At 40.0% G+C, this 23,236-nt stretch overlaps 1 protein-coding gene across 3 annotated transcripts in view; it reads left to right on the top strand.

The window, feature by feature from the left end:
• Positions 1-23,236, top strand: part of LOC110859373 (roundabout homolog 2) — a 102,056-nt gene that overhangs the window by 55,482 nt on the left and 23,338 nt on the right. For 2 of the 3 annotated variants that reach the window (XM_035859312.1, XM_022108320.2), the window contains one exon: positions 33-75. In XM_035859312.1, the coding sequence (XP_035715205.1) occupies positions 33-75 (43 nt within the window). Of the gene's footprint in view, positions 1-32; positions 76-131; positions 558-23,236 lie in introns of those variants that run through there. The other variant, XM_035859313.1, reaches the window with a different exon arrangement.

The raw sequence follows: 23,236 nt of genomic DNA, 5'->3' as shown, positions 1-23,236 counted from the left end.
GTTCTAAATTTACAACTCGTGATGACACGCAGGTCGGAAGTGTCCGCAGTCGAAATGCAACTCTTCAAGTCGGAGGTAAGATTGCACACATGTGTTTCCTTATATTTGTAATTTTCTTAAAGTGAGAGCACACCACGGAAATGCGAAAACGAGAATTCTCCTTCTTATTTTCTTCTGGGTGAAAAGAAAAAAAACAACAAAGAAATACATCTTCTCACCAGCCATGAAACTCACCCTTTCTCATAATCATGGCACTTTGCCGTTTTGTCGGTGTGTGTCAATGCATCCAGATCTCAATCTATCCCCATTGAAAGATTTTTACCCGTCCGTATACCGCCATACCCGGCCCACCTTGCGAATCTTCCTCCAAACACGTGCCCAACAAATAATTAATTAATTGACCATGTGAAGTTTCTTTTAGTTTCATTAGATTAACGAGGAAACTTTAGTCATATTTACAATTTAATTATATTTTTTGTGACGTGTAAAGTAATTAAATCAGTGATTCAAATCCTAACTTGACTCTGAATTCACATACAGGAGTATTTATTACAAAGGTGAGCAATTTTTAATGCTGTTTTGCAAACACTCAGTAAAAAAAAAATTTCGGGCAAACACTTTGATTAAATAATTGGAAAATTTTGTGCATCTCACTTTTTTAAATTTGCTTTGCTTACATACAATTTTTCACAAAAGCCGCATGCTACACGATTCTTCGCCGATTTTTTGGGATATGAGGGGGGAATCAAGGCAATTTTTGTACCATTGTACAAATAATGCTCAAATATTTAAAATTTTATATTTTACGATTTAAACGCTTAGTATATTAATACATCTCACGAAATATCATAGTTTATTTATTTTCATTGCTTGAAATTGTATTTATTATTAAATTAGTTACTTTAAATATGAAAAGTGGCAAAAATGTTTTCATTGCATAAAAAAGTGTATAATATTGTTGAGAAAACTGATCGATTATTTAGAAAGCTAGTTGCTGAAACTAAAGGTGTAATGAACATTTCTTACTTGGATACAAAAATTGCTAACAAGATTCTCAACATATTTATGAATGGCGAATTATTTCCACATGCAGCTGACCATTTTATGACTTTTAGTATTGCAGAACCATCTCATTTGTCTAAACTTGTAAAGGATGTTGTGCATCATTATTGTAGAATTAGATTATTTGACCACGGTAGACGATACGAGTTATTCAAAGAAATATCAGAGCGTCATAAACGTAATAAGTTAACTTTGTTCAAAAACCAGTGACTAAATCATTAATGTAAGAATTCTTTGTCGTGAAAATTATATATGGATATTCGTAATTTGTTCTTGACTAAAATTTTGAAAATTTAATATTTATAGTATTTACTTTCTCATTGGGTATTGATTTGTAAACTCTGATAATCAGCACCGATTTTGTAGTAATGACAAAATAAATATTTATGCTCCTACTTATATATTTGCTCATCACAATTTCCATAAAGAATATAAAACTTAAAACTGATCTCGTACATTTCGATTTTACAGTCATTTTAACGGATTGAAAAAAATATTTACATGACAAATTGGCAAAGTTATAAGATTTATCGTACTCGGGCGAAAAAATTGAGGAAGGTAAGATTTTTGACACGAAACCCCCTCATAATCATTTTTTGCACACCACCACCACCGCGATGGCCGCAGCCTGTCTTCTCCATTGGCAGAGTATTGTCATTTCCTCTATTTATAAATACACCTCTGTGGTGTGTGTATATTGCAAGTTTGTCCAGCTCTCAGCCTGACAAGAAAAACAGGAGGAAGCAAAGTAAGTAAGAAAGAGCAGCATCATCGTTTGAGTTGAGGTTTGGGGCATTCTTTGGGTGTAATGTTTTGAGTGAGGAAAAGATGAGAAGAAGAATCTCGCTATCCTATTTGCTAGCCTTCTTATTTAGAAGCATAACATGGCACGAGAGGTGATCATATTAAAGATAAAACTCTCCTCACTTCCTGCATTCACTCGAGGAAATTTCTCTCCGGAAGAAAATTCTCAAAAACTGACTACAACCCTGAGAAAGTGGAGATAACTGGCTAGCTGAGCTGGAATAACACACGCAAGCAAACAGTTTTTGTCCTTGGAGAATTTCTCCGTTTACTTTGAGCTGCACCACACGCCGAACAAATTTCCAAACCATTTCCCTCATTTGGTGAATAGGTGTAATGTGATGGAGAATGGAACGGGAAGAGAGACCGTCATTTTCTTTTATGAAATCATCCCATCGTCCCCATCCCACCCACCCACTCGCCAAACCAACAGCCAAACCCGTGCGACATTTTTCTATCTTCCTCGCTAATTCGCTTCCCAATATTTCACCCCATCTTGTCAGAAAACGTGTTAGCGTGTAAGCAGCTCTGCCCAAGGATCGTATGGTTAAAATTCATGGACTGAAAATCATTTTATTACATTGCTCGCCATTATTCCGAAAGGCATAAATGCACGTGGTTGATGTATGGCAGACTTCACTGTGTTCTTAATTGTTGCATTTTTTTCGTGTTTCATACTTCCAAATTTTCGTCCGAGATGAGCTAAAGATCACCATCACCGGAGGGTGGCAAATAAATATTTCGCATTTGACAGCTCCAACTGGTCTGTGGTGTTGGTGGCGGCGGCAGCGATGGTTCTGTCTGTGTTTGATCACCAAGTCGAAAGATATTGATTATAAATCTCTAAAAAATGCACATGTCAGCAGTCACCGTCAGCTATTCCTAGCTCCCTTTCCCCTCAATGCTATCACGAGAATTATTCCAAATTGATGCCCTGCTTGGTTTGCATAACTGGCTCATACTTCATTCTCCATTTATATTAAAGAGAAAAAAAAATTGAAGGAAAATCCTACTTGTTAACCAGCACACTTTGTATACCGTCCCACAGCGCCCAAATTGTAATATTGGACCTGATAACGTCCAAAGGAGTAGTGTGAACCACAAGTAAAGTAGAAAAATGCAGTTTCCTTTTGCCTGGAGAAGATTGAACGCATTGCTTTTCTCTGTGAAGAGAAATTTGAAATAGTTGCCGAGGTGGTGAGTTGAATCCATTGAAATTCTTGCTGGTTGGGAAAAGTTACTTTCCGCTGAAGGCAATGGGAGATTCTTGTAGACGATACCTTAAAAAGACGCGGAACCATATTTTACAAATTTCAATATTTCATTTTTGTATGCGTGTGGAAGAGACAGGTTTAAATCAGCTTGTCATGTGAGGTGTTGGTTCATCGTGTGTAAGAAGGACTCAAGATTTATTCTGGAATATTTTAACTCCAATCTGCGTAATACGATTCAACCGAAGGTCTTCTTCTTCTTCTTTGGTGGTGTGGTGATGATGATGATTGTGGAATATGCATTGTTATCCAATGTCTTTGTCAATGTCTTTTAAAAACCGAACCACAAAACAGCATATTTCACCCTTGTCGTAAATACAACAGAGTGCTTGCTCGATTTGGACCGGTGTGAGTGTGAACTCTCATTTGAATTTAAATTTCTAGCTGGATATATTTATTTATGGATAAAGTCGTTAATTTTTCAACCTGGAGGAATAGAAAGTTGTTTTTGAGACTTTAAAATCGTATTTTTCGTGTAAGTCTTATAATCTTGTCCATATGATATCGTAATATGAGCCCCTTGAGAAATATAATCCTGTCATTACATCGTAACATACATGACCATGACCATTGTGAGGTGGTTGAGAAGTGTCATTAATGACAGTTCACATGCAGTTTCAAGCCAATGTTTTTTATTTTTATAGCTTGGGAATGAAACGAGGGAGTGAGCTCAACGTGGGCAGCTATTCCTAAAATTCTTACTGCACACAAGGGCTTTCTTAAGAAGGCCGTATTGTACAACAACGGGCCTTTGTTAGGAAAGATCGGTCCCTGGGACGGACAGTCTTGAGACGGTTTATTAAAATACCACTGATAATTCATAGTCGGGTGGAACTCCTGTTCTTAAAACAACACCATTATTAACGTGTGAGCAATTAAGGAGATATGAACTCATGTGGATGAAGCTCATTGTACATATTCCATCATTACGCATAATTGTGTGTTTATTTGTTCTAACGAGGAGCGCAGACGTTCATATGTAAAAATTGTGGCGAAAAGAAGTTAATGATATCCGACAGGAAAAGTCCAGTTTTTCATCACTCCTCGTTTTCTCGACTCAGGAAACAAATTATCCATTACAAGGGAACTCTCAAAGGAAATTCACACCTGCATAGCTTGGTCATCCTTCGAGACTCCATGTCACTCACTCCCACCACTTCAACGTCCAAACCGTTACACTTCCACTCAGGAGGAGAGTACGCCAACCTGATAATGACAGATCTTGATGTCCTTTGGATATATGGTAGTACCCCCTCTGAAAGTAAAAAGTGTGAAGCGGTTTGATGCCATGGCCCAATTTACGCCCGTCACACCCCTTTGAAGGCGCGCCCGATGCCAAACTAACTGCACTAAAAAATTCGCCAAAAATCCAATTTTGTTCGGATTTTCATAATAGTTACATATTTATGATCCCAAATAGTTGCTTTATCATATCTGATATCAATCTGAACTTTTTTGGAATTTTGAATTTTTTCAAGCCATGCCCTTTTCAGGAAATATTCGAAAATATTGAAAATTTCTGAAAAGTTAATTTTGCAACTGAATATGATAAAGCAACTATTTGGGATCATAAATATGTAACTATTATGAAAATCCGAACAAAATTGGATTTTTGGCGAATTTTTTAGTGCAGTTAGTTTGGCATCGGGCGCGCCTTCAAAGGGGTGTGACGGGCGTAAATTGGGCCATGGCATCAAACCGCTTCACACTTTTTACTTTCAGAGGGGGTACTACCATATATCCAAAGGACATCAAGATCTGTCATTATCAGGTTGGCGTACTCTCCTCCTCAGACAGCTAGAGAGGCGTTGGGCTAAAGGCCGAGTAGAATTCGCTGGGTCATGATGTGGGGCTAGGCGGAAGGCATCCCCCAGCCTACAAAGGCTCCACAAGGCCACGAGCCTGCCATACGTTACCATACCTGCCTGCCTGCCACATTCCATCACATCACATGACACATAATGCAATGTGGTGGTTCAGAATGACTTTTTAAAACCTTTAAAACTTGACAGGCATTAAAAAGTTCATTCAAGTAATACATTTAAAGTGCTCCACACAAACGATCCATAATAAGAAGTGCTTTTAACCCATCGGTCAGATTGAGAGGAGGATGCACACGTAGAAAGAGAGAGGTGATGGAACGCTCAAAAAACGCCTCGCCGTCAGAAAGACAATTAACCTCTTTATATGGAAATGAAAATGAGCTGTTGGCACCATGACACTTCATTTTCCTTGATCCGTACCAACAGCAGCATGCACTACTGAACTGTCAGAGAAAGGCCGTCCGTCCCATGACGGGCAGGAGGTTGATTGGGATTTGATGCTGATTGTTGATAGCAAAGTGCAGCATCAAGTTGGGTTGATTCACGTGGTGGTGTAATTGGTAAGAAGAATAAAGTCTGACAGCCTTTATGGATCATCATTACTGCACAAAATTGCCATTCGGTCTTTCAGTGCCAACCAAAATCAGGTCCCATCCTAACCTACAGCACTTTCGTAGCTAATAAAATTACGTTATTGGAGTAATTCTGTTTTAACTGCGGACGTGCTTTAATTGTCTCTCCTGCTACGTCTCTACGCACATTACTGGTACTGCATGGGTAGAAAAGGTACCACTGATCCTACATTTAGCATATGACTTTTGTATGCAGTTTACGGATCCTAATCATGGAGAAACTCATTAACGGTTCATTTCCCACAATTTTAACAGCTTCATTACCATTTATTTGGATGTGCATCATAACCTAAAATGTGAATAAAAGGTATTTTTTAAAAGTAAAAATGATCTCGCTGGAAGATATTTTTAGACTGATGGTGATTTTTATTAAACAACTTGGTTTTAAGGTTTTGACAGTACATAGGAGACATTCATACATATGTAATAATATGTGGTCAGAAGTGACCATACAAACTACGCAGAGTTATGCTCAAACGAAGTGTCCCTTCTAATGAGGCATAAAAACAAAAGGACCCTTTTAATCCCTTGTCCTGGGAAAAAGGTTGGAAAATGCTCAGCCCTCATAAAAGTCGACAAACTTAAAAATTGATAAATATGGAAAACTTTGTTAACATGCATATTTTAACATCCTCCCTCAATTTTTAAAGTTCAATATCGGCAGTTTCCACTGGATTTGCCCTAACCGAAATTACATTTGGCCGGCTTTTCAGAAAAAGGAAAACACAAAGAGTGGCTTGAGCAACTATTATTAGTATGCAAAGGGTTAAGATCCATTCCATTGTTGACCAGGCTGGTTCATTGCTTGTGTGGTAGTGGATTGACCCTCCTTCGTCAGTGGAACCATTGATCATCAGACTGGTCCAGTTGAAATTAGGCTGCAAGTGCCAGTTGGCTTTCATCGTGAATAGTGGGTCGACTACCTCTTGGTGAACAAGGCTGGATTCAGTTCCTGAAAATTCAATATCATTTATTTTAAAATTAGCATTCATTGGAAGGATGAACACGCTAGCAGGGCATTGTTGCAGCTTCCTCTCAATGGTAATATTGGACCCAGGGCAGTAGATATGATATTGTCCATGGTGTAGTTTGATTTGTACAAAATCCCATGGTTCAGCAAGGTTCTTGTCATAACAGTGGTCTATGTCAAAGTGATTGGAGTTCTTTGTTTTCGCTGTTGGCGTGCATCCTCGAGTGGGCGAAACAATTAGGTCGGGGGTTGTAGGCTCCTTAACATTGATGGAGTATACGCAGTCATCTTTCGTAGAAAGAGTCTGCCTCGATGAGTTGCAAATCTTTGTTAATTTCAGTTGCTGTGAAGTCCACATACAGCTTGGTTCTGTCATCTGATATTTCGCACTTTTGAGATTGTGCGAAGCTGACTGGGCAAGCATCACCACAGGGTAACGTGAAATTAAAGAAATCCATTAGTGGTGCGTAAACTTTTCCTCGCCGCCACTGTCTTGTTGCTTCTCTAATTATTTCTCTACCTATCATGAGGCGACTGGTAAGGTAGGCAATTGCGAAATTGGTGTCAATGGATTTTCCCTTGAGTTCGTCGTGATCAAGCTGATGTAGCTGAAGCTGTTCTAGTGTAGCATTTAGGCTAACCTTAAGCTTCTCAATCTCTCTTTCCGATATTTCCACGCGACGTTCCAATTCATCCAGCATCTCTCTTTGTTCCGCTACTGTTCCTTGCAAAGCAGAGATTCCAGTTTGAACAAACGAATTGATTGCTCCACCAACTGATAAGCCGGCTACAAGGACAGTCACACCAATTATTACTCCAACTGCAAGTAATGGGAGGATTCTCTTCACTCTTCGTCCAATCTCTCTGGTATGTCGCGAATTAATATGATCGGAGAATTTTCTTTTAGGGCACATTTTTTCTAGCTCATCCAGGAACATTTCGTCGTATATTTTGTTACATTTCTCGGTTGCATAGGCACTTAAATCCTTATGGAGTAGATCCTGTGTTAAAATTTCGCACGGGTTCATGAATTTGACGAGCAAGTGGGCTTGGTTATATCCCGTTGTAACTGGGATTGGACTCTTTTTCCATAGTAAAGGGATCGCATTCTGATGTGTCACCCCACAAGCTTGCGCAATAAACATAAGAAGGATGGTGAGAAGGCTCATCAGTGAGAAGTTGGCTTGGAGGGGACCTCTCGTTACTTTAGTTGGGTTGTCCTTGCTCTCCTTTGTCTCATTTCTTTCCATACTGAGATCGTGTCTCATCTTGAAATGCTGGGTCTTCAGTAGTGGCTTAGTTAATCCATCTGCAATTTGTTCACTGGTATGTACATATTCAATTGCCAACTGTCCTGTACTAACTAGCTCTCTTGTGTAGTGGTACCGGACATCGATGTGCTTGGATCTTGAGTGCATCTCTGGATTTTTGACCAATTTTATTGCACTCTGGTTGTCAACATGAATTATTGTTGGGGACTCTTGTGGGAATCCTAATTCTTCTAGAAATCGTCGTAACCAAACGGCTTCACGCGCTCCAGAAGCGAGAGATATATATTCACTTTCCATTGATGACATTGAGACAATGGGTTGCTTTTGGCTTGACCATGAAATTACGCTGTCATTTAGCATGAAGACAAAACCTGTTGTAGATTTTCTATCCATCTTGTCGGAAGCATAATCTGCATCTGTATATCCCCTGAGAATCATATCCTCACACGGTTTGTATTTGATTCCGAGTTCCTCGGTGCCTTTTAAATAGCGGAGGACTTGCTTTGCAGCTTTCCAGTGAGTTTCGTCGTATGCGTGCATAAACTGAGACAGGCGGGACACTGCATATGAGATGTCAGGGCGTGTGCACTTGGCTAGGTAAATTAATGATCCAACGAGCTGTCGATACGGAAGGGTCTCGTTTATTGTTGCGGCTGGGACGAGTTCTCCTGCATGAGGTTGCATCGGCACATTCGTCGGGTTGCACTCCAGCATATTGTACTTTTCAAGCAGGTTACGGATGTAAAAAGGTTGTGACAAAAGTAAACCATCATTTCCATCTCTGATTATTTGCATCCCAACATAGGCTGTGGGCTCCATTATCGTTATTTCAAAGTAGGATTTGATTGCATTGATGATCTTCTGCACGGCATTTTTATCTTTTCCAATGACCAGTGAATCATCCACCCATAAGCTGAGATAAGTGATTATTGCATCAACATCTCCAACAAATATACAGGGATCGCAGTAACATGGGTGCAAGTCGAATTTCTCGAGAAATTCGGTGAATGTTTCATTCCAGGTTCTTCCAGCCTGTTTCAATCCATATAAAGCCTTGATCAGGAGGCACACGATGGAGTCATCTCCATTGTGGAAACCCTCAGGTTGTGACATGTATATGGTCTCCTTTAGAATCCCGTAGAGATAGGCTGTCTGGACATCCAGCTGTGCGATATGCATTTTCTTAGCTGCAGCTATACTTAGTAGAAGTCTTATGGACTCGTACCGAGATACGGCGGAGAATGTCTCAAAATAGTCGACGCCTTCTTTCTGTCTATGCCCTCGTATGACAAGCCGGGCTTTAAATCAATCAATTGTTCCATCCATTTTACGTTTAAGCTTGTATACCCATTTACTGTCAAGCAATCTTGCATTGGCTGGCCTCTTCACGTATTTCCAAGTCCCATTTTTCTTATGACTTTCAATCTCATCTTGCATTGCCTTTGTCCATTCTTCCTTCTCTTTAGACTCAACGGCTTCTTTATAAGTTGAAGGTTCTTTGTCTGCATAAATGGCATGAGCTTGATATCTATCTGGTTTCTTAATTTTAGCTCTGTCTCTTAAATTGCGAGTGGTTCCTGATTTTTTACTTGTTTCAGGCAAGACAACACGTGTCGTCCCTTGCGATGGAATGCGAGCCGTGTAGTCTCCTTTTTCAGTTTTAACTTGGACTTCTAATTCGTCACCCATTTTCTCGTTGTCAGGTTGTACTGGCTGTGGGTCAACTTGATCAGGCTGTGGGTCCTCGGGATCGTATTTCTCCTCGTCCGTCCATTCTGCATCATCTTGTGCATCATCTTGTGCATCATCTTTTGCATCATCTTTTTCAGATTTGGATTCATCAGGTTCATCTCTTTCTTCTTCGCCATGTATCATTACTGTCGGTTCAAAAGCTTCTTCGTGGAAAGATACATTTCTTGCCTCAACCACTTGTCCGGACTCAGGGTCGTAAAGACGATATTTCTTGCTCTCTGATGCGTACCCACACAGGATAAGTCGCTCTCCCTTTGCTCCCCAGACCGTCCTTTTCTGGGCTGGTATATGTGCAAATGCTACGCTACCAAAGACTCTCAAATGAAGGAGTGAAGGTTTCTTGCCAAATATTGCTTCAAATGCGGTTATATTTGGACTTTGCTTGTCCAGTATTCGGTTGTGGACGTAGACGGTGGTGGCAACGGCTTCAGCCCATAAAGATTCGGGTAATTTAGCTGCCAGCAGAATAGTTCGAGCACAGTCTTTTAAAGTTCTTATTTCACGTTCGGACCTCCCATTCATTTCTGGATTGTAGCTGACGGTTGTTTCATGAATTATTCCCCGGTCTCTGAAGTATGATGCCAAAGTAGAATTACAGAATTCTCCACCATTGTCTGAACGGCATATCTTGACCTTTCTTCCTGTTTGATTTTCCATAAATTCAATGTAGCATTTGATACGATCCTTGGCTTCGTCTTTGCTCTTGAGAAAATATACAGTGCGGAAGCCAGTAGCATCGTCTTTCAAGAGTAAGAAATATTGAGCTCCTCCCAGGGATGCAACAGGCATTTTTCCGGCTAAGTCCATATGGACCATTTCCTGGTTTTATCGTTGCATTTCTTGTTGCGGCTGGAAATGGCTTTCGAGATTGCTTCCCAATCTCACAGTCTTCACACATAATTTTATGTGACACGGCCTCCAGGTCAATTCCACGAACTGCGTCTTTCTTGATGGAGTCCACCACATAGTTCATATTAATGTGTGTCAAGCGTTGATGCCATAGTTTAGCATTAGTCACGGGATGCATGTATGCAGCAATAATTTGTGAAGTGGGACGAAACTTCATGACATACATATCATTCTTGAACTCGGCAATTGGCCCCTTAAACCGTCCATCCTGATAAAATGTTGCTCCATTCTTGTCACGGACGATGGAGTACCCTTTCTTAGCCATTGATCCCTCAGAAAAAAGGTTGACAGCCCCTTGTATGTACAACACGTTATCTATGGTACATTCCTCCCATATGCCGTTGATGTAAGCGTCAAGTGTCACTGTCCCTTTTCCTAGTGCTTGTGTAGCCCTTTTGTCCGTTAGGAAGACTGACTTGGGAGTGTCAAACTCTTCATATCTTGTAAACCATGCCTTATCTCCACAGACATGCTGGTTAGCTCCAGAATCGCTTAGCCACACTTGTTCAGTCACGGGTGCTTGCATGGGGGTTTGTATTGCATTTAGCATGAACGCTTTCCCAGGGCTTCTATTGGCTTGTGCGGGATTATCTGAAGGTTTATTGCTCTGATTTTGTGGATTACTCCTGCATTCCCTTTTCCAGTGGCCCTTTTTCCCACACCCATGGCAGGTTGTTGCCTTTTTCAACTCTTCAATGCTCTGTTTCTTCTTGCCTTTCTTCTGGTCATGGGTCAAGAATGCCTTTGCTGCATCTTGATTGGTTGCTGCTGGTTTGGATTCCTTCCTCTCCAACTCCTCCTTCTTCAGACGGGCAAGTAGCATTATCATGCTCTGGTCCTTATCCGGAACGCTGTCCCATGCCTTTTTGAAGGCATTATACTCCTCGTCAGGGAGACTTGAGACAATCTTTGTGACAATGGATGCTTCAGGCATGACGACTCCCATTTCATTTAGTCTTCTGCCCAGCTCTTCCACCTCTGCAAATGCTTCAATCAATGACTGACTCTTGCCAATTTTGTAATTGAAGAATCTAGCCATGGTATGTTGCTTGTTAAGCGAGCTTGAATCTGAATTGATGCTTTTCAGCTTGTCAAACATTGCTTTTGATGTAGCGCAGTCATAAATATGATTTGTTTGAGTGGCACTGAGAGTGGGGACAATGATGGATTGTGCTTGTATATCCTTCTTATCCCATGCTGGCTGTTGTGCTTCATCTGCAGGTCGTTGGGTAGTGCCGTTGACCACTTCCCACAGGTCATGTGACTTGAGAAGTAAAGTTATCTGAAGTCTCCACCTCGCGTAATTGGTGTCGTCTAGCTTGACAATGTGCGTAACATCTATTCTTTTGATTATTGATGTCATCTTGTCGTTGTGGAGTAGGGAAAGCAGAAGCGAAAAACAGAAATAGACTTGTTACCTTCTCTTTGCCTAATAAAGAGCAGTAGAATCGAAAAAGGTCGAGATTTGGTAGACGGGAACTCAGGATTTGGGTAGAGTGGTCGTCCTCAATAAAACTCGTCCTCGGGCGGAAGGTTCAGCTTCGGGTAGAGTCAAAGGGTTGATGTCTCTTGTCCAAACAATGGTCCAATTCACGGTACACTTTTACAGGCTTACTCCGTCCAGACTGGCACTGGGCAGTGGAGACTTACTGCTATTATTAACTGATGAATTGACCTTTTCACTTCACAACAATAACACTGATCTACTTCAGTTTATCAAGTGTTGAACAGGAAACAGTTCTTCTCGTTGTGAGACTTTAACAGACTCTGAGACTGGGGCACTTTTGAGACACTCAATGAGGCAGGTTGAGACCAACAATATGAATCATACAAACTAACGGCTTTGCTACCATGAAAGTAAAAATGATCTCGCTGGAAGATATTTTTAGACTGATGGTGATTTTTATTAAACAACTTGGTTTTAAGGTTTTGACAGTACATAGGAGACATTCATACATATGTAATAATATGTGGTCAGAAGTGACCATACAAACTACGCAGAGTTATGCTCAAACGAAGTGTCCCTTCTAATGAGGCATAAAAACAAAAGGACCCTTTTAATCCCTTGTCCTGGGAAAAAGGTTGGAAAATGCTCAGCCCTCATAAAAGTCGACAAACTTAAAAATTGATAAATATGGAAAACTTTGTTAACATGCATATTTTAACATTTTTCATAAGCGATCGACCCACACGTGAGAAATTATAATCCACCAAAAACACTGGAAAATATTGAACTCTCATTCAATTTGTATAAAATCTACAAATTTTAGTTTTGAGCCAATCCAAAGGTGTGTGAATGTAAATATTGATTTTGTTCCCTCCTGATTACGATTGCAGTGTGTGCACTGCAGTCGTGTGTACTTACATTGTAAATACATATACCGTATGTATTATTGCGTGTGTCAATCATGTATCCAACCACACTCATCCGTTTCCTATGAATAGAACTGAATACGTAATGAATTGATCTATTCTTCTTAGCATCGCAATTAAAAGTTGAGTTCCGTCGGATTTTTGGCAGGCGTCCGAAATCTTCATCCCGACGACGGGGGAAAGATGTGCATAGGCCGGAGACGAAAGAAGAACTCACGAAGCATGAAAGGCAATTAGAGAGTTTGCCATTGTCAAAACTGTTTGGTTTCATCGGGTGAATGTGATGTGTTGGAAATTGGTTCCCATAAATCACTAGCGAGTGCTAATGAGTCTCGTGTCTCGTGCACAAAACCGTTTCGTGCATCATCAGCTCACGCACAATCCACTATCCATCGTTGTTGTTTGGCTATGTATACTTTTATATACGTATACACACCCTCCAGCTCTATATATATAGTCTGTGTAATTTCCTGGATGAGCAGTTTTCAAAATTTCGGAGATTTTACAACATTTTTGTTGGGTTTCATCAACTATTCTGTTGTGTGTATGTAGTTTACTTTCTATCGGAGAGAAAACTCGTAAACTGGATGGACTCTGCTGAGATGATATCTACCTCGTAAACCACAAAAATTATACATTTATATTTCATTCTACTCACCCTCCTCATCGGAAAAAATGTGCCCCACTCGCATTTCCATTTCACAAGGTTGATAACGCCCCAGAACGAAAACCCCAGTGAATTATGCGCTGCTACTTTTGATCGAATAATGGAATAAGGAAGGTGACTGCGGCTACAGTCAAAATAAAAGCATTTTCATTTTTTCCTGTTTCGTTCATGATCAATTTCTTTCGTTTGTTGAGTCGTGTGCTCAAAATGCATCCGACATGCATCAAAGGGTTGGGAATGAAATTGTTCGGTATAAATACATACACTCCCACATCCAGCAGTGCGTGGATTACTGCCTCCGCCACTAAATACAATTTCTGTGCCATACATGCCAGCTCGTCGGATTCTGAGAGCAGTATATATTTATGTTTATGTTGATGGGTTCGAGGAGGGAGACGCTCAGGTCTCGAGCACAACTGAATTTTTCCCTTATTAGGTGTTTGCAATTCCACGTCTGGAGAACGCACAGCGATTGTTTTAGACGAAGAAGCAAACACGGAAACCTTGGTCTGCTTCCTGGAGCAATATTTTCCAATTACTTGGGGACCCTGTGTAACTAGTCAGGTCTGACATCACACACACGCCACCACATACGAGGAAATGTGTCAGATGAGAGAATAAGTGACGGAAAGACTGCTTTCCCCCGCGTTGCTCGACATTCGGAAATTCTACGTCAACACTTAATAACACTGGACATGAATCCAGCAGGAACCTCAAGACGCACTCAGCAGAACATGCACCGGTCTATTTTCGGATTTCGTGAAATTATTTTGCGATTTCAAATTACGGGGTGTTCATGCATATGCCTAATACGGATGGCGTAATGACTGTTAATTTCGTTAGTTGGTAGTATTAGCCGTACATACTACCAAGTATGCTGGATACATTCGTCATATTGGAGAAGGCGAGAATTGTGCCCAACTTCGTCATGATTTGCGACATTATTCAATTATTTTATTCCGATGCCAAACCAATTTTAGGTTTATGCCGATTTAAGTACTTTTCGTCTCGTCCATTAATTTGCCTCCATGGATTTGTTTGTTCTTTCGTCTTCCGTTTCCCGTCCATACTTTTAGCATACATCTGAAGGAAATCGATAGATAAGGAAAAGTTAAAGTTTGTTATTTTGTCGTAAAGAACGAAGCGCTAAATATACATACGCACGTCAGTAGAGTAATATTGAGTCTCCCACATATTCGGATGCATGCAGTTATTTCCTCACATGGAGAAAGGTAAATGGAAGTTGGAGCCCAATATGTGGCAGGGAAAGCAAAGTGCGGAAATGGAAACCCCAGGACACACAATAATAATATTTGCGAAATCGAACGAACTCTCCTCCTCCTTCCAGAACCAAGTCGACTGACTGATGAATAACTGAATGAGCAGGTTTCTTGAGCGAATTGTTTTCATTTTATTATTGTATTTGTCCCTAAATTCTCTCTGCTCAAAGCGACGGAAGAGGGCTTTCTGTCCGCTATTTACATTGTGTGTGAATTTCTTTTTACTGTTCAAAATTGGGAAAAATCTTCGCATCTGTTCCTGTTCCGAGAAGAAAGATTTACTCTTCAACTCTGTCTGTCAAGAAGTTTGGAGAAAGTGCATGAAATGAAATGATCTTGATGCGCTGGTTGAGTGATGAGACTCCGGATGTCACGAGAGAAAGTCAATTTCACTTTCTTCCACCATCCTACACGCATTACATCCGTTGATTCAATATGTCTTCCCAACCGGCTCTTTTCCTACTTCCACTTTCTTCGCGAGAGAGAGACGAGCGAAGGTAGGCGAGGCAAGTTAAACAACGTTTGCTTTAGGCCAAGGAAATTTGTTGACATTGGGACTTTCTCCAGAAAATAGACGACTAAAATAGCAACGAGGTAAAATATATTTGTTCTTCTGAAACCGCATTTCTGCACCAGCCTGCAGTTACTGCAATGCGTGAGCTCCGAAATGCATAATGCAGAATCTTGAAGAAGAAGGTCTCCATCATTTTGAACATTGAATGATTATCAACTTTGGAATATTCCGTGTTGTGGCGACATTGTTGACTTTATTTTATTCCACGCGAGACCATTTCGGGTTCGTTGTCAGGTTGTGTACTTTCGTTAAGATGGAACCTGACACGAACGGAAATGCGTATGTTCGCATTAGCCATCCAAAAATTACAAGGTTGCTGCCAACAAGAACCACATTTTGCAAGGAAGGCTAAAAATAAAGCCAAAAAGTAAACTATGGCGGTGGGGAAGGAAATCGTACTTTCCTGCACAAGTTGTTCCACTGCGAGGACTGCTTTCTCCATCACGAACGAAGGGAAAGACAGTCAAGTGTCGGCGTTGGTCTTGGGATACATGCACGGAATAAGGAAATGTAATAAAGCTGAATGTAAATACACATGTGATATTACAAAGCTTAAGACGTATGCACAAAGGCTTCTGAGGATATCATTCTTTCTTACGCGGGCATTTTTGTCACCAAAATGCACAGGCTTTGGATGTCTTCTTCTTTTCAACTTGTCCTCCAAAGTTAAATTGAAAGCCATGAAAAATATAATATGGTAAATATACACACACACAGTGCGTATGTTTTATGCTTAATCATACCAAAAAACATGCAATCTACGCATTGTGACATATTTTATGAGTACAACACTGAACAACAGTGATTCATTGGGTTCTTTTGGGTAAGAGAAAAAACTTGTGTACATTTATACTTTCTGCTTTATATTTACGAAGCAGAGACGCCAAAATTTTGCCGTTATTGTGCAGTGCACAATGTGCACCAAGTATTTATTTGATTTCAGACGAGTCCTCGTAATTTTCTTGCAGAGAGAAAGAGTTGAAGTTGACAAGAGGCTTGTATTATTGTAGGAGGAACAACAACTTGGTTGGTTTCTGGTCTTCTGGTTTGTCCTTGGTTACTTTTCTTCTCCTGCTTGGCAAGGCATGGCTGGCAGAAATTGAAGCAGATGGGATTAATGTAACCAGGCAGAACATAAAGATGTTGGAGTTGCTTTTCTTCTATGCTTGAGAAAGTGGCTCTTACTTTACGGGAACTAGGAAGTCAGATATCCACGCTTTCTCTTCTTTTCTCCTCGTCCTTGTCGTTGGGTGGTGACGGTTACGGTTGCTTCCTGCTCTCGTTTTTGCACTGAATTCAAGCCCCCAAGTTGAATGAAATTGCTTCTGCTAAGTAGTGCTTATTACACCCACTTGGAACTCATCCATGTGACATGGTCGTGGCCGTGATGGTGGGTGGCGGAGAAAGTCTCTACCCTTGTTATGATGCCAAGTAATGTTTTCTACCACCCACCACTACTGCCCATTCCAAATGCACCATCAGTGCACGTATTTTCCTCATAACTCGGATATTTTTTAGAGAAGTAAAGTAAATTAGTTTTCCAGAAATTTGCAGTATCAAATTCTGATCCAAAATAGACAGCGTCATTTAATCTTCTCTTTCCGACTCTCGTATCGAGGTGCTCGTCGTGAAAGCGGCGTGAATGTGTTTCTACGTGTACCTCCATTATCTCGGTTCAAAGTTATAGTTTGGAGAGTGTGAGGAGAAAATGAAGTAAAAGTTCCTATTTTCTCTCCATTCTTCAAGTTTTCATCTCCATCTCATCCACTTCATTTATTTCATAACAAGAAATATTTCTCATTCACTCGTGATGACAAGGGAGGAAAGGACGACGAGCTTTGCGCTCTGGAGGGGCGAGACAAAGGAGAATCATCTTCTTCTTGAGAGGATGATGGATGCGAGTTGTGAAGAGTAATGAATCTTGGAGACTTTAATTTTTTAAACGTAACTGAGACAATGGAGACGTTAGGATGTGATAAGTTCTGCTGTGTTACGCAATATTTTCGCTCTTATCCAGTCTTCAGAAATTATTTGAGGGAACGTAAAACGAAAACGAAAATCGCAAGCGTAAGAATGAAAATAACGCCTTCGTTAAGGATTTTGATAACGGAGGGAAAGAAAATTGTTGGAAACCTTGAACTTGATCTTTCCCCTTCCTCCTAAACTCCCAAATGCATGCTCAAGTTTTATTAGATTAAAAGTTTTCTTGGTTTTTTGAATTTGAATTATGATTATTGTTATTGCATCGCATTTCCTTCACACGCGCCAACACCACGGCCAGTGCATTTTTTGCATATTCGACCCTTCTCTTTGACTTCACTTTCATCCTTCACCCTTTTTCCAAAGTTTTACAAGAGTTTTGGAAATGGTGTTCAAAATGCAGTTTTAAACTGTGTAATGGCTCCTTCTTTCCTTGAAAATTACACAACTTTTTGTCTTAACACGAAACCATTGGAGGGTGAGTGCACATTAGCAGGAATATTTAGAATCCATGCTATCCACTGCTTATACATATAAATGGGTATGCTGTGCAATGTGCATTTATGGTGACGTTGAATGCATACATGCTAATGTCGTAATAACAATAACAATAGTTAAAATCTAAAGTAGGTAATTAGCCTGGAGATGGAGATGCAACGCAACGCCGTAATTACGAGCAGTCTACAAGACCCGCCGATGTGCAATATATGGACAAAAAGGCAAAATTTGAGTTCAACTCTGCTCTGGCAACTTTTGTTCTTGAGCATTTCCAGATTTCTGAATCCAAGTGAAATATTATTAAATTCCAGATTTGTTTCCATTGATGGAAAACAAATGAAATTCATGATTAACGAGTGTAGATTTCACTTTGCTCACAATAACGTCCCGTGTTGACAGTGTTTAATTTGATGCAGGGATTTGAGTTGAAAACTAGGATTTCCAGCTCGAAAGGCTGAATAGCAGATGAATGAATGAACAAATGCATTTCTCTCTGTGTGAATAATGAAGATTGGAAATTTATCATGAGATTGTACAAAGAACAGTTGATTTCAATGCAGATGTAGAGAGGTGGTACATAATTGCAACAGTGTTGCTGTAGGTGGAGGAGGCTCGGCGTTATTTTATTCTGCTCCCCCCAATTATTCCTCAAATGCGTTTGTGTACCTTATGCACCTGAATGCCAATCAATCTGTCCAATGTCTGACTCAAATTTTACATGACATAACGAACGAACGAACGAACGACTCTCGCTTCCAGTGTCACGATTGTCTTTTGGCTGGTTATTATTAGCTGTGTATGTATCTATTCTTTCACTTTTACTGCTGTGTTTTGTTGGTTGGGGTATTTTGGGCAGAACATGGGACGAGGAACGAGGGGAGGAAGGAGAAGGGCGAACACTACGATGTCACTTTCCTTCCGACGACGACGACAACGGTCGATTAATTGTGTGTCGTGTCGCACGTTTGCTGGAGTGCATAGACTCACTTTCGTTACTACAATTGCTTTGTTTTCCGTGTGTGCATTTTACTCGCTTCCTTCCGTTCTCATAACTGATACGACCACTTGTTCCAAAATATTGACTCATTCCATTTCTTAAAAGTTGTAGTCTGACCGAAAGCCAAACAGATTTTGTTATGAATCAGTATTCACAAGCTTCTTGAATCTGCAAATGTGTAGTTTTTGCATGCAGAATTTAAATTGTGAGTATTGTGAATCTGCCAATCAAACGAGTGAAGATGATTGACGCATGCATTTGGTTTATTGTCATTTTTCTGTTTGATACAATTTATTATTCTTTATTTCGTTCGTTGTTGGAAGCAGTTTTCAATCCAAGTCCTTCTCATGAAGCTTCAAATGTCTCGTTACATTGTTGTTGATTCAATTGATTTTTTTTACCAAATGTCAATCTTTCATTTATATTAATCAGATTAGTTTGTGTATTTATGTATGAACCGTTAGACCTGTTCCTCAACAGCAGCACAGCGGTGGTGATAGTGGTGGGGATGTGTTGGATCGATGACCCTATTTTATTTCTAAAAAAAACAACTGTGATGAAACACCTCATTTTCAGTCCCTGTGAAGTTTACTCATCTTCTTTATTGGTAATTTATGCCTTTGAGCCCTACGGGGAGCAACATTAGAGCTGAAATGGAGGTAATAATGGAAATTGGAATGCAATTCAATCCATTCCGGATTGCCCGTCGTGTTCCCGTGTTTTTCTTTTACTTACAAGTTCATCATGCAGCAGAAAGAGAGTAGTTTTCCATCCACGGAGGGGTAATAACCCATCCCTTTTCTGAATATATCTAGTATGAGAATGCCTGTAATATGTGTGTATCTGTGGGGTCAGGAAACATTGGATTCGGTTCAGGTGTTATATTCTTCTGCCTGGTGTTGAATTTCCTGAATGACACGATAACTCGTATCAATCGCTTTCCCTATACAAGCAGATATGTCGCATAAAACTCTAAATTCTTGATGAATCAGTCGATAAGTGTGATATGAAAATTTTCACTTTGTAACACCATTGTCCACAAGCTAAAGGGGACATCTATCTCCTCTTGTTATGCCAAACTTGATATATTTCTTTCTTTCATACATAGATCTATTTATGGACAACGGCAATTTAAAATTATGGTTATTTTATTAGCTTCATTACAACTTTAAAGCCTGTACGTTTTAACAGTTTTGCTTGGATCAAATGTTAACAAGCCTCCTTAAACTCCTGGCAAAATGCTGATATTTTACCCGAAAATGACGCATTTTTCCACGAGTTTCCTCTTGTTAGCCACATAATGTCGCCACAAATGAACGTACTTGCACAATAGTCTCACTTCCAGCAGACTCTGGCAACAAAAGCAATTTGCGAGCCCAGCTTGGTTCTATTTCTTTGGAGCAACCAAGTAAATATGTATGTATGCATACTCCATGAGATCACTGCTGAGCTATACTTGCTGAATTTTGGTATTCTCGTGCTGGAGCACATGGCTCGTTTGTGTGCGTGGTAGTTTGTGGGGTAGCATTTATGAAGTAGGAAGCCCAAGCTGTTTTTAATTTCCTCTCAAAAATAAATAAATAAATTGCTTGTTAGCTGCTGGAGTCTTATTATTGGCAAGGAGCGTAAGGGGGAGATGGTTACGGACGGTGCGAAACGCAATTTCTAGCAACAACAGAACGAATGCTAATATAACGATTATTTATTAATTTGGCATCTGCTTCTTCACTCGCTGGTTGCAAACATGCTCACATTCCCGACGACGACGAGGATATTATTAATTCTTGAGAGAGGAATAATGATGCAAATGTGATTGTGAAGAGTTCCCAACGAGGAGTTCTCTGCGTGGTGCCCAACATCAAGATCTTACCTTTCGATATCTTCAATTTCTGATTCTTGGGCCGTCATGTCACTTTTTGCATATTAAGATTAGCTACGCGTTCCACTGACATTACGCAGTCGGAGCTCTTGTCACTTAACATGACATGATTGCGCAGCTGAGGATGCTTCGATGATTACCAAGATTTATGCTTAAAATGCAAGTGGGTGGATAATTTGCATTTATTTTGAACTCTGATACCTCTCTTGATTGCATTGGATTACAATTTTATCAGCTAGCAAAATAAACATGGAATACTCATAATTTTCCCGTAGCCCCATGTTGGTTGTGTATTTAGAGGAATATGCCAAATTCGCATCCGGAGTTCCTAATTAAGATGATGAAAATACATGCTTTTCTTATCGATGGGATACGTGATTATCATGCGCAAGGAACGCATTGGCATCTTAATAGTGTCTTTATCCTGGCGTCGAGTTTAAAATTCTGGTCTGGAGACAAATGTTCGACGACACCATGCACAATCGGTAACGCAAGTGTTTGGTCCATCAAGTTGAAGCGGATTTATAGCTTTATTCTCCTCTGGCCTAGCCTTCTCATGACTTGAGAAACTTTCCTAGACGCTGCATAGTAATGATTTCTTCGATTAATTTTGTATCTCGCCTCCTGTCACTGCCAGAGTGCTCACCATGTCATCCACTTACAAAGCACTTCCGACGATCCCTTGTGTAAAAGTAATTTTTAAATGTTCTTCTCAACGTGAACAATTGTTCACTGGATGCCTCGTGATGTGACTTTAATTTTAACGTAAGGTGGTGAACGGACATATCGTTCGAGGCAAATTTGTTGCATGTCTGGCACATGATCCGCTCGTAGCCAACAGTTGAAAATGTACTTGTGAACGCTGTTGGTCACGCTGGTGAGCCTGTGACAAAATGAATTATTATTATTATGTGACCCGCACATGCATATTAAGAAACTTTTAAGGCATTTTCCTGCATGGACGTCGTCATCTCTCATCATCCTGCCATTTTTCATGATATTGTGATAACCAACTTTGCCCATATTTGTAGGCCGCCGTCGGTCGCATAACTTTATTAATGTTGCATGATTCAGTTTTTATTTCCTGTTTTTATTATCTCGTATTCTCGCAGTTGTTTAGATGGGAATGATAGAATTACTTCAATTTCGATTTAAGGATCTCCCAAGAAGCAGTCAGGTTAATTTATTGGTCTATTTGAGAATGGTTCTCTCCCATTTTGGCTCTGCTATCAGGACATAATAATGCCAGCATATATTTCACCTCCTTCTTTGCCTGACAATGGAAGGAGCGAACATTTCCATCGGAGAGAACATTAAGAAGCCATTCAGCTGTCTTCTGGATCATCATCATCATCTTTTATATATCAAAAGTTGAAATCATCCCCCGGTCTGCCTGTCAGCTCTTCGGCCTGACGTGGACATCGACATTGAAATACACACAGGTGGACCCTGTTTGGCTTTTGATAAGATAAGAATTTAATAATCATAATCAACATTGTGCTATATTTTAAATCCGTCTTGGGGTCTGATTTAAGTAAGCACTGAGAATTTCCTAGTCGTGTCTCCTATTTATAATACTCGAAAAAATAATCACCACAAAATGTTTATGGGTGTGCTGTAGAAAGGCAATGACAGCAAATCGTAACTTTGTATTATGAGAATGTCACCCAAAAACTCGTGTCATTTCTGGTTGAACACTTCACTCTGACTTGAAGAAGGGAGAGTTGACATGTCGGATATTATACGATCACCACAAATTGAGTCACACGCACCACATGCTGTTGCACTTTTAGGATGCTGGATTTACTCTCTGGATGCCGGTGTTGAGTGAAGATATGAGAGAGTCAAACGGTGAAGTCCAAGTGTCGAGATGTCATCCTCAATTTCTGTTGCTTCTTAATAATCTCTTCATTTGCTCCGATTTTATGTGCATTTCCAAGTTGACTCAGCTTGCTGAAACATGCATATCCTCAATATGTAATACATTGCATACGTAGCAAGCAACTATCAAAGCTCAGATTCGAAATACCCATTCTTTCCAACTTTCGGGATCTACATATTTCATGTGGCCAAAATAGATGAAAATAGAAAAGTATAGAGAATATGTAGTGTAAATTTCTAATGCGAAGCTGAGCGAGTGTATGGAAAGCTAAACTTTGTATTCTTTCTGAAACTGTAGATGAAGTTTTTGTTAGTTCTGTTTTGTAAGCTATATGCGAAGATAATGTGACGTATAGTCTCTAGCTCTACGTACATAGATTATGTGAGCATGCATATGTACATATGAACGTATGCGGATATAGTTAAGTCGGCATGTATATTCGGTTAGATTAATGCCCTCATCTGTGGTGATGTCGACGGAAAAAGTGAATGAATTTATGCATCCTTTTTAGGCTGAAAAGAATTTCTAAAATGCAGAGTATTTCTACACGTAAATAATTTTGTAGATTCCCGAACCTACTTTTTTGCTGCAAGCTAATGTAACAGTAAAATG

This window comes from Folsomia candida, unplaced genomic scaffold (assembly GCF_002217175.1).
Source record: "Folsomia candida strain VU population unplaced genomic scaffold, ASM221717v1 Fcan01_Sc025, whole genome shotgun sequence".
Classification (NCBI taxonomy): domain Eukaryota; kingdom Metazoa; phylum Arthropoda; class Collembola; order Entomobryomorpha; family Isotomidae; genus Folsomia; species Folsomia candida.
The sequence above is the reverse complement of the archived record's forward strand: the minus strand, read 5'-3'. Positions and strand labels throughout refer to the sequence as shown.